The following is a 12422-nucleotide window of genomic DNA, read 5'->3' as shown; positions in this document are numbered from 1 at the left end:
ACTAATCAGCAAGTTATCTCCTATCTTGTTATGGATAAGGGATAATGTGTAATTTTGGTACCACCTTTTTAATCGCATTTCATAGTCTCACTTGTATTCTGAAAGACTGCTCTTATGATATTCTACAGACTTGATAAGAAGAAAGATGTTGTATGTACCTTGTAGTCGAATTGCACATCCATATATTTTCCAAATCTGCTTGAGTTGTCGTTACGGAGAGTTTTGGCATTTCCAAAAGCCTGACAAAAATCAAGCAAAGCATTTGTGAGAAGCAATCTAATCAGTAAGAGCTATCTAACATCTACAAGTACTAGTTACCTCCAGAACAGGGTTCGAAAGGAGCAGTCGGTCTCTGATGGTGTGAAGCTTCTCTGTGGTCGGACAAGCCAGAGCCAAGTACTGAAGGATTTTCTTGGATGTCTCTGTTTTTCCAGATCCACTTTCTCCAGATATGAGGATGAAGTGATTGTTGCGCTCCGTGCACATCACCCTATAGGCGTTATCTGCAACCGCATATCTCAAGGAAGACACAGAAGAATAGGAATAGGTTGGTCCGGTAGCACATGCATGGATTTCTGCAAGCTCCATTCAGTTGAATTAAGCAGTCACAGAATTTTCGGTAACACATCTTAATTAGGGTTTTATTTTCCCTGTGTTGTATGACAGTTGCACCCACTTCCACTGGATTTTTTTTAACCTGCCATAGACTTCTATGGAAGCTTTCTGCGTAAAACGCAGCTCCTATTTTTACTTGTGTGCAGGAATTGCGCATGAGAAACACTCATGAGAATGAACCCATTGAAATCAATTATGGTAGTGAGTTTCATGAGCACAAAAATGTGTGCAAACATGTATGCCTGTTTAAGCACTTATGGGAGCTTCACGAGCGTATGCGCAAATATGCTTCCTGCAGTATTTGCACATGAATGACTTTTGGAGAGGACTATAAATCAAAGTGTTGCGCTCGTGTCTGCGCATAATAAGGTGGCTGCCAGCGAGCGTAAGTGCAGTGAAGTAGTGTTTTTTGCTCCCCTCCCTGCGCAAATACTGAGCGTATTTGCACAGACACTGCTTGTATACACGGACGGTAGAATAACCTTGGCCCTGATTTAAAAGGGTAATTAGCCTAACGAGGTACCGGTGCTCACGGTTTTGTTCAGTTTTTTGCGCAAGCCCCGAGTAGGGCATGTTGCGTTTTTTTTGCGCGAATGAAATACGTGCACAAAAAAGAACCGTGAGAATGAAAGCATTGAAAACAATGGGTTCTATTTACTGCATATTACACGCACATAAAATTGCATATGGCCACTCCTAATGTAATTTTTGAGTGCACAGGGTTGGATCACATTCTTTCCCTTGAGTATTTTTGAACCTACCATAGACTTCTATGGGAGTTTCGTTACGCAAAACGCAGGAAAATAGGGCAGGCCAAAATGTATCCTTATGCTTTTATTTGCTGCATGGAATAGTATAAGGGCTTCTTCAGATTACCGTATTTTCGCGTGTGTAAAATATTTATGCGCATAGCACAGAGAATAGAACCCATTGATTTCAATGGGTTCGTTTCATGAACGCTTTTTGTGAGCACATTCTCCACACATGCAAAAAAGTACGACCTGCTCTATTCTGTCTGTGTATTTGTCCACCAAGGGCCCCATACAAATTTATGGAAGTGCTCAAATACGCAGTCAATACCAACGCAAATGCGCAATATGCTGCACAAAACCGAGGGGGAAAAGAACACATGTGGACCTCATTAGGATAAGTAGCCTTTTAAATCAGGGTGGTAGTGTTTTGTGCGGGCATGTGAACATGCTATGCAAGCACACAAAACAAAAGTACTTATGCGTCGATATGCGCTCAAAAATGATTTGTTCGTGCACAAACCTGTTGCGCTTAGGCGAGTGTATTTGCACATACGCCATCTGAAGAAGCCCTAATGCATTTGTCTTCTCCATGAAGAGGCTTCATGTTCAGGCATGACAGATATGCGATTCGGATTGTGCACCATAAGTCCCCAGCAATTTACAGTATAGTACATGTAGAAAAGGTTTTTAAAAATGCACACAAGAGAAGATCCACAATATGCTAATTCTCGTGTGGATATTGCCATTGATTGGATGTAAATTTAAGGTAAAATCTGTAAACGAGAATATCCGCCACCTCTGGATCTAGGATCCATTTACACACAAAAAGATTATCGCTCAGCTTTGAGCGATCATTTTGCATTAGCAACTAATGGGCTAATCAGCCCATTAGTAAGTAACTAGCTTTATTTGCATGTATTTAGAGAACAGCGAGTGGTCTGTTCTCTAAATATATCTTTATTGTTCTGCCGCAGGACAGCAGGATGCATACAATGCTATCAGCGCTGCCCACGGAGAATATAGCATGCCATGCCTCTTATCAGGGACGACGATTTCATGCTGACCTGAAGTCAGCAATGGACGAAGAGTGCATGGTAAGTGCACAATGGGCGCACATTTACACAGCTATCACTCAAAAGCTGTCGTTTGGACGAATTTTGAGCGATAATCGTTGCGTGTAAATAAGCCTTCAGTTATATAGTGGAATTGTTTTTTCTCCTATGAGGTCTTATGTGCAAGATATGTCAATACAGTAGTATACATCATAGCCTTCCATTGGAGTACAGCTCTATCAGTAGGCTTAACACAATGTGAACAGGAACTTATTTATTTCCTTTTTTCTATACAGCAGTAAGAAAGTCTTCAGCACTGCCCAGAAATTGTTATAGGCGTACTTGTGCAGCGCCCTGTAGGGTGATCCCAGACTCAGGAGAGCTGGGAGGGTAAGGTGGACGTTTGTCATAGCGGCACTAACAAGGCTCCCTCCCGGAGGGACACACTTAGCCTCGGCCTAGAGCAGCGCTGGGTCTCTTCCAGACACCCCTAGGAGAGAGATGGCCAATAACCATGCGAACGGGCTTTAAAGTTGTCATGGGTGACGCCACCGTTCCATTACGCACTAGAATGACCCTCAGCGGTAAATAAATGACCCGCAGACTTATGTAACATACCTCAAGACCCAGGGAACAATCAGGGCATGGCAAAACCTTACTTGACATGAGCTCAGTACAATGCACAATTATAGAAGACGGCCATGCAGGCAAAACAGTAGACTTAAGGTCCAGGAGGAAAACACAGGATAACACCGGTCTTGCAGGCCAAGTTATCTGACAGGCACTGCTCCTGGATGAAGGAAATCTCCAGAGGAGGATAAGGGTAGGGACACTCCACAGACACTCTTGGTTATAGTACCTCTACACGATGATCTCAACCTTGTCTCTCCGCTCCCACTCTCTCTCTTCCGGCTCTCACTCCTCCGCGGTTACTGACATATAGATCCTCAGAAACTTCTCCTTCTCTTCCATTCTTCACCATGTGAGGGTTGAAGGTACCCCCATGTGGCTCTCCAACTCACTAACTCACTGTGATGGGCTCTGAAGACTCACTACCACACCCAAATCACTCATTTTTATAGACAACATAGATCACGTGACTAGACAAATATTGATACATTGCAGGCATCTCCCAGTCTTGTGCAAACATTAACCTCTCATTTGCTGCAGCTGTGCAATACACATAACAAAATGACTAGACAACTTTGTACGGCGCATCTGAAAAAGACAGGACACGTATGAAACTTATAGAGGGGCCAGCAACATAGACTTCTGGCCACTACACTTGTCTGTGAAGGCCCATGGAAGTGTCGGGGATGAGCTGACTGCATGAGGAGGCGTGCACCTCTGCATGTATTCAGCGCACCATGTGTTAGGGGCAAATCTACTAAGCCCAGCATAGGGAATGCTGGGCTTAGTAAATTTGCAACTTTGTGCCTCACTGACTGAGTTTAGTTGGGTTTCTGTAAACCTAGCAAGACCTGTGCTTAATTGTGGAGTAGAAAAGAAAGTGATGCTGCAAATAAAACTAGTACTAGACAACTTATAAGTATGCATGGTATTAAGCACAGACCTACATGTGTGGTGGCAGCTCAATGAAATTTACACCTTGGTACAAGTTCATCTGCTTTTGATTATACAGTTCAAGATCTGTATATGGATTCATAGAAACCAGCAATGTCCCGATATAGGTCTGAAAAAAAAAACGAAACAATTTATGGATTTAGAGAAAATCGAGAGCTATGTTCACCCTCACAAACCATTTTTTCTTTAAATCTCTCAATGCATATAAAATGCAGAAGTTTTGCAAAAGGTGTAGATTAGAAATTTCCTAGTAGATCCTATGCAGTGGTCAGGGACCTTTCAAACAGGACGGAATATTCCGCTCCCGCATTGTGGAACATGCTGACCCTGAACTCCACAACAAAATCTGCATTGCATACTGCGGATTTTGATGCGGGATTGCCAGCAGGATTTAGCTTTTTTCAGTTTGACACATTAACAGTGCGGATTTTGGTGCAGAATAATCCTTGGGAGGACTGTTGCGGAATATTCCGTCCTGTGTGAAAGGTCCCTAATAGAGATGAGTGAGCATACTCGCTAAGGCAAACTACTCGAGCGAGTAGTGCCTTATCCGAGTACCTGCTCACTCGTCTCTAAAGATTTGTGTGTCGGCAGGGGGCGGCGGGGAGATCTCTCTCTCACTCTCTCCCCCCCGCTCACCACCACAGCTCATCGCTCTCCCCCGCCGGCCCCCGAATCTTTAGAGACGAGCGGGCAGGTACTCGAATAAGGCACTACTCGCTCGAGTAGTTTGCCTTAGCGAGTATACTTGCTCATCTATAGTCCCTAACAGACAGCAAACAAACTGCAGTCATATTCCCTCCTATTGTCCTCCACTTCTGACTAATTGATGAAATGTAACCTGCTAAAGTACTGGACAAATGGAGGAAAGTATAAAACTTCAAAATTACACTACAAATGAATTTGTTTGCCATTTGTTACCATGGAGACGGTAAGTGTGCATGGGAGCTGTGAAAACAAAATGATAGGAAATTTTGTAACTAATGCCCAGTGCAAAGTCGCTTCATTTCCCATTTTAGATTTATTTGGACAATAAAAACATTGATTGCAAAAGTGTGCATAGTTGTTAATAATACTATTCAGTACATGCAAAAGGAATTCATGTGAAAAAAAAAGTTCAAAATGGCTGGTGACAGACATCTTGGATTCGGCCCAAGAAATTTTAGTGGAAAGCTAGTCATAGGATACATGATTTAAGGGTAGAATTTCATCAGTAATTGAAAAGTGCGGTCATTTTTTCAGTACCTAAAACCATTTTCACGTTATGGCTGATGTCATGTTGAGTATTAATATAGTTGTTATATTGAATTTTGTGTTATGGAAATCACCAATTGCAAGTGTTTTCAGGTACCAGAATGTGCTGTTAACGTTCCAGGATAGAATTGAGTGCATCATCACTAAACAAGACAGAACTTGCAAATTGTGCATCTTGTTCACACATTTGTAGCACCCACTGACAGAATTCCAAGCGCCTGTCAGGGTCATCCTCACATAACTTCTCTTGCTGCTGCAGTTTGTATAGGTGCCACTTGTGTGTCTTGAGGATCCTTACAACAGTTGGTTGACAGACACCATGCTCTAGTGCCAGTCTCCTGGTGCTTTTATGTGGACTCTTCGTGAAAACAGCACAGCTTTCGACACCAGAGGATGCTTGGAGGACCAGTTCTCAGTTATTCCTGGACGCAACTAGTTCCTCTGAACTTCTGAATTAGTTTGTGCACTAACTGTCTGTCTTCCTGGGTGTTCTTGATTGAAAGCTTCGTTCACCTCAGGTGAACTTCTGTTATCGACCATGAGGATGATCTCAGTTCTATCTTGGATTGTTAACAGCATCTTCTGGTATCTAAAAAGACATCTGATTAGTATTTTTCCATACCACATAATTCAACGTAACAACTTTATTACTACCAAACATGACATAATTTATTATAACTCAAAAAGTGACTGAACCAATGAGTTTCTGATGAAATTCTACCCTTAAAGCATGCATCTCATGACCCCTTTTCTATTGAAGTTTCTTGGGCTGAATCAAAGATGGTTGTCACCGGCCACTTTGAACTTTTATTTTCACATGGATGGCTGCTGTATATCCTGGATAGTATTATTACCATGTTTGGTTCAATTACACTTTAATTTTGATCACACAATATTTAACCTACTGTGACAGATGTATAGCTTTCCACCAGACCAGCAGAGGAAGAACTAGACAGAGGTTAGGATGTTCATTGTTTGTCTTGAGGCACCTACACGCACCTGGTGTCTCAGAGAAGACTGGTTTCCATGTAGAGAAGAGAACATAAGATGTGTGTCATCTATGTGATATAACAACTTTGTGTTTGACCTCTGTCCTTTCAAGAACCCGAGCCTTGTCTTGCTGTGCCTGTCTTGTCTTACTTTGATGAGTAAATGCTGTTTGCTTGAAAAGACTTATGGCAGGGCATCATATACAAGTGGCTGGTGCAACCCTGCGAATTATTCTCAAGTGAATGGTGCATGTTGTAGTAGGGGGTAGCCTCCCTTAGACCCATAGTGCCACAGCAAGTTTGGGCATCTTAAACACAACCTAACAAGGCCTCAGCGAGAGGCAGTGCAAGGTTTCTGCTTTTCTGTGGTTTAAGAGACTGTGCAAGTATGACAGACACTGTGAAACTATGCACTTATATGCTTTTGTTATTACACCATCTTCTATGCCTTATTCATTAACTAATGCTAATCCCACAGGAGTATATTGCTGCATGATACTAGTACTTTTACTAAGGAATAAGAAAAATTACATAGATAAGATTCTCCTGGAACCGTTTGCGAAGATTGTCAAGGAAAGCAGTCTCACTGGTGTGGGAATCTAGCAGCACAAAATCTTGAACTCCAACCTTCTCCCGGGCAATAAGAGAACCCTCTATGTGCATATCTTCATCATTTTCTTTACAATTTGCCACCTAAAAAAATTAAAATTGTGTAATTAACAAAAGTTAAAAGAACATGAACGAAAGACATATAACAAAACCAAAGAACATATACTCAGACCCTATATGGCAGCACCCAGAGGCACTTCACATGCTACCATATGGTGCCTACATAAAGAACTGACATTTTTATGGTGTGTACATAAAGAATATCTTGCCATTATACACATCGACTGGTGGGTGGTCACTAGCAGGTGGCCACTCCCCTTGAGGTCGCTCTAATCCAGCAAACGGGGCGCCTGCAGTGATGCGGATACACACGTGATGCTGACGTCACCAGGGATTTCCCGGAAGTAGTACCGCACCAAATTTGGCGCTTTCCCCTCCCTCGTTCACTCCCCCGACCCTCCCCCTTACACAAACGGGATTCGTCACAGCACACATCAACTCTCAGGTAATCCTTATATAATTGCATGTTTTTATGTGGTTTGTACACTTGAAAAAGGCCTTCAGGCCGAAACGCGTTGTGTATACCCTGATTGCACAGAATAAAAGTTGTGATAATACCTCTGCTGCCGCTGGTTTACATCTTCGTGGTATAAGCGAATCCTGGATTGGGAGGCGCCTGGGCTATAGGCGCCTCCACAGAGTAAGTCCCACCCTTTTTCATCTACACTCATATGCATTATATTGATGTGAGCGCTGAGGAGTTTTTTTCTTTTTGTCTTGCTATTATCTTGCCATTATAATAGCAATGTGTTCTGTCCTGAAGAGCAAAACTGTCCAAATCCTGTCCTGAGTGTTGTAATGCGGCCTGTAACAACACTGGTTACACAGAATCAGAGCGTTTGAAAGTAATCTACAAACATTGAGACACCTGTAGGAATAGTTTGCGTCCAATTTAAAACCATAATTAGCTTTTTGTGCTGTAGAGCTGATGTCCTTGATGTGTTCCCTTAAAAAAGGCCTTTGGTTAAAAAAAAAAATCACAAACTTGGATTATAGTTGTGTTTTAGGTTAAAATTTCATAACATTATGTTTTTAATTTACTTTTGAACCCTTGCACCATTTCACATTATTTGCTGGACTCAAACTGTGTTAATGTAAAAAATAACTGGAAAAATAGAGGTGTTCTATAACTTTTGTCTGGTTCTGTATATGCATGATGGCTCTATTTTGTGCCTACATGTGCTCATTTCTTTCCTCTATCTGGGGACTATTGACATGTTTGAGGGTGTGTCCTCTCCCGATCTTTGTTGTATTGCCTCTGTTCTTAAATAAAAATTAAGAAAAAAATGGTTAGGGCCTAGCATTACAGGCGTGTCCACAAGCGTCCCATCAGAATCTGGCGAAACTTATAGCAGACACCTATTCCAGCTAATAGCTGACTTAGGTTTCCAGCACCCTGTGTGACAAATGTACTAGAGATGAGCGAACGTACTCGGTAAGGCCGATTTCGCAATCGAGCACCGCGATTTTCGAGTACTTCACTACTCGGGTGAAAAGATTCGGGGGGCGCCGGGGGGCGGGGCGTGGCGTGGTGGAGTGGGGGGTAGCAGCGCGGAACAGGTGGGAGCTCTCTCTCCCTCTCCTCCCCACTCCCCTCTGCAACCCCCCACTCACCCACGGCGCCCCCCGAAACTTTTCACCCGAGTAGTGAAGTACTCGAAAATCGAGGTGCTCGATTGCGAAATCGGCCTTACTGAGTACGTTCGCTCATCTCTAAAATGTACACAATACATACGTGCAGAAATGTCAGCACACACTTTACTTATATAAAAACGCTGGTCTAAGTAAATGTGCCCCTATGTTTTGATGCATTTTTGGGGGCAGCTTTTACAGTTTTTTGCTTAAAAATGCTGCATCCAAATGTTACTGAAACTTCTACATGCACAGCGCTTTGCTTTTTGGTGTTTTGTAGAGATGAGCGAACGTACTCGGTAAGGCCGATTTCGCAATGGAGCACCGCGATTTTCGAGTACTTCACTACTCGGGTGAAAAGGTTCGGGGGGCGCCGGGGGGCGGGCGTGGCGTGGTGGAGCGGGGCATAGCAGCGCGGAACAGGTGGGAGCTCTCTCTCTCTCCTTCTCCCCCCCCACTCCCCTCTGCAACCCCCCGCTCACCCACGGCGCCCCCTGAATCTTTTCACCCGAGTACTGAAGTACTCTAAAATCGCGGTGCTCGATTGCGAAATCGGCCTTACCGAGTATGTTCGCTCATCTCTAGTGTTTTGCTAACATTTTGGAGGTCAGTGACATGAAAGCACTGCGTGCTCTAGAGGGGAATCATTATAGCTTTTTAAAAAGGCATGCTCAAAATGGTAGAAAAAACCCCAACTCCATTAAGTACGCTTGAAACACATGCTTTGGTATTTTACATGCATTTTAGGGCTTAAACAGATAAGCATGAGACGGCGCAATTTTGCGCACGTTTTTCCCACGTGAATAACGTGCAGAATAGAACCCATTGATTTCATGGGTTCATTCTTACTTTTTTTTTGTGCCCGTTGTTTTCACAAGCGCATAAAAAATAGGACCTGCCCTATCTTGTGCCTGTTTGCACACCAAAGAACTTCATAGAGTTCTATGGGAGGTGCTCAAACATGCACATCTGCCCGAGCAGGGATACGCTAAATGCAGAGCACACAAGTCTATAGCGGAAAATATGCTTCGTATACCTGGATTCATGCATATGCCTCTATTCAAAGGAATAGGGTTCATATTCATTGCGAGATTTGTGCATCTTGCAACGCACAAATTTTGCACAATTTTCTCAGCTGCGTGAAAGCAGCCTTAGGCCTTATTCACACGAGCGTATATCGGCCGCCATTTTCACAGCTGCGCGATATACGCTACCATCTGATGCATTGGATTCCAATCCATCAGATCACACAGGCGTATTCTGGCAGCGTAAAAGTGCCCAGCCAGCAAATATAGCGTCGGGCACTTTTACGCCGGACAGGAAAGATAGTCCTGGAATACGTTGGCCGATGCATGGGCTACTATGGGAGCCAATGACAGTGGCCGTAGAAGGAAGGTGGGAGGGACTTTAGTAGCGTGACTGCTAAACTCCCTTCCCCTTCTCTCCTCCTCTCTCCACCCCTCTGGCTGTTTGCGATGGGAGGGGGAGGAGCTAAGCTTTACCAAGCCACCTCCCATTGCTGGCTGAGGACAAGGGGCAGGGAGGGGGCAGGAGCTTAGCTCCCCCCATCCCATTGCAAATAGCCGGAGGGGAGGAGAGAGGCAGAGAGACGGCAAGGGGAAGGTAAGGCATTGCGGCCTTGGCATATATTCGCTGAGCTCGGGCCGTCTGAACAGGCAATTTGTGCGCCCGTTCACGCGCTTATAAGGCGCCGGTGGGCTCACGTAAAAAAACACTTACGGATATGTGAGTCCAGCCTTAAGGTGCCTTCACACAGTGCACAATCTGTGGAATATCCACAGCGGATGTTTCTGATGCAATTTCACAGCATTTACAACACACGGCATGTGGAGGAGATTTCAAAAATCTCCATACAGAGCAGAAAATGTCTGTGCAGAACCTGCAGCGATTTTAACAAATGCTGTGGATTCTAATTCTGCAGCGTGTCTATTTATGCAGTATTATATATGTGCTGAAGCTTTCAACTCTTGAAATAGAAGGGTGAAGACCTGTGGAAAATCTGCAACAAAATCTATGGAGAAATCCACAGCGTTTTAAGGTAAGCAGACAGTTTTCGTGGTGTCTAAAGCACTCAGCATTTTTCAAAATAAGCCCGTATTACAGATGAGCGAACTACTCGTTTAGGGCGATTTCACAATCGAGCACCGCTTTTTTCGAGTAACTGACTACTCGGGCGAAAAGATTCGGGGGGCACGAGAGTTCCCCCCTGTTCCCCATTGCTACCCCCGCTCCACCACGCCGCCCTCGCCCCCCGAATCTTTTCGCCCGGCTAGTCAGTTACTCGAAGAAAGCGGTGCTCGATTGCGAAATCGCCCTAAATGAGTAAGACGCTCATCTCTAGCTCCTATACATTCTCTACCAGGCATCTATGTGGTGTCATTCACCCTTGAATCCCATAGGTAGAAATGCAGCCATGGAAAACCAGATATGAAAAACGGAACTGTAGTTTAAAAATAAATAACTGAATACGTAACATTTGTTTTGGGGTGTTTTTTCTACTTTGTTACTGTCATATGAAAACTAGGTCAGCAACAGTAATGACAAAGAATGTGGTTGCTATAGCATTAGCCAATAAAAATACTTGTCACTGACCACCAGAAATAAAGTGCCGATAACACATTTGTCACATACCCACTAGATGGCGCTTATCTATTTGAAAACAATCAGAAAAGAAGCTGTAACGTAACATTGCATTTAGCGCTCAAGGTTTTTTGCTGTTTGATCCGGTTTGACATGTTTAGCTTTCTTCCCTGCTTTCACATTTTGTCCTTGTTCTAAATGTTTTTACCCTATAATGACAAGCTAAAATCAAGTTTGTTTAAAAGTGTTAAAGTGCATCTTGTTTCCATTGGTCGTCTTTAGGCTCCGTGCAGATCTGCGTTGTGAGTAGTGTTAAAATCACAACGCTGTGTTGGATCCATCACACAATGGGCACTAGCATGGCTGCTAAATGCATTGTAAAACAGAAAAACATGTATGAAGGGGACCTTGGGCTAGGGCCACATGTTTGTCACCCAACATTAAAGGGACACTTTCATCACCTTTGAACCCCATAAAATAAGTTATGGGGCTCAAAGGTGATGGAACAGGGAGTCCGAGCAGGTATCTTTCATGCTCACCAGGAACCCTGTCCCATCGCTGTGTCCAACAACTTGACTCTTTCTATGCACAACCTCCCATAGACATGAATGAAAGATGCTTACACTGAAAAATAGAGATGAGCGAGTATACTTGCTAAGGCACATTACTCGAGCGAGTAGTGCCTTAGTCGAGTATCTCCCCGCTCGTCTCTAAAGATTCGGCAGCCGGTGCGGGTGACAGGTGAGTTGCAGCGGAGAGAGGGGTGAGTGGGAGGGAGAGAGAGATCTCCCCTCCGTTCCTCCCCGCTCTCCCCCGCCGCTCCCCGCCCCCCGCCGGCCCCCGAATCTTTAGAGACGAGCGGGGAGATACTCGGCTAAGGCACTACTCGCTCGAGTAATGTGCCTTAGCGAGTATACTCGCTCATCTCTTCTGAAAAAGTCAAACTACTGGCATGCACTGACACCCCGTGAGTGTGAAAGCTGGACTCCCTGTTCCATCACCCTTGAGCCCCACAGCTTAGTATATGGAGCTCAAGGGTGATAGCTGTGTTTCTTTAAGATGTCGCACTACTAAATGACAAATAATGATAGTGAATGTAGGCATGTTGCAGCGCACAGGTAAACAAGAACATGACATGTCAAAAATGTGATTTCAATGTGACCACATTCACTAGATTAGATGTGATTTAGCTACTTGACATTGTAACTTTAATGTCGCACGGCCAAAAGATGCCTTGTAGCCCTAGTGTAAATGTGATCTTATGCATGTGTTGT

At 44.0% G+C, this 12422-nt stretch overlaps 1 protein-coding gene across 1 annotated transcript in view; it reads right to left on the bottom strand.

The window, feature by feature from the left end:
- The window catches only part of MYO1H (myosin IH), a 57276-nt gene extending 50367 nt beyond the window's left edge, over positions 1-6909 (bottom strand). Inside the window, exons 1-4 of the mRNA XM_066601968.1 lie at positions 6778-6909; positions 3997-4112; positions 319-517; positions 159-239 (exon numbers count right to left, since the gene is read on the bottom strand). Of these exons, the coding sequence (XP_066458065.1) occupies positions 159-239; positions 319-517; positions 3997-4112; positions 6778-6909 (528 nt within the window). The remainder of the gene's footprint in view (positions 1-158; positions 240-318; positions 518-3996; positions 4113-6777) is intronic.
- Between the last annotated feature and the right edge of the window lie 5513 nt (positions 6910-12422).

Source organism: Eleutherodactylus coqui, chromosome 5 (assembly GCF_035609145.1).
Source record: "Eleutherodactylus coqui strain aEleCoq1 chromosome 5, aEleCoq1.hap1, whole genome shotgun sequence".
Classification (NCBI taxonomy): Eukaryota; Metazoa; Chordata; class Amphibia; order Anura; family Eleutherodactylidae; genus Eleutherodactylus; species Eleutherodactylus coqui.
Note: the sequence above shows the minus strand (reverse complement) of the source record. Positions and strands in the feature narration are given on the sequence as shown.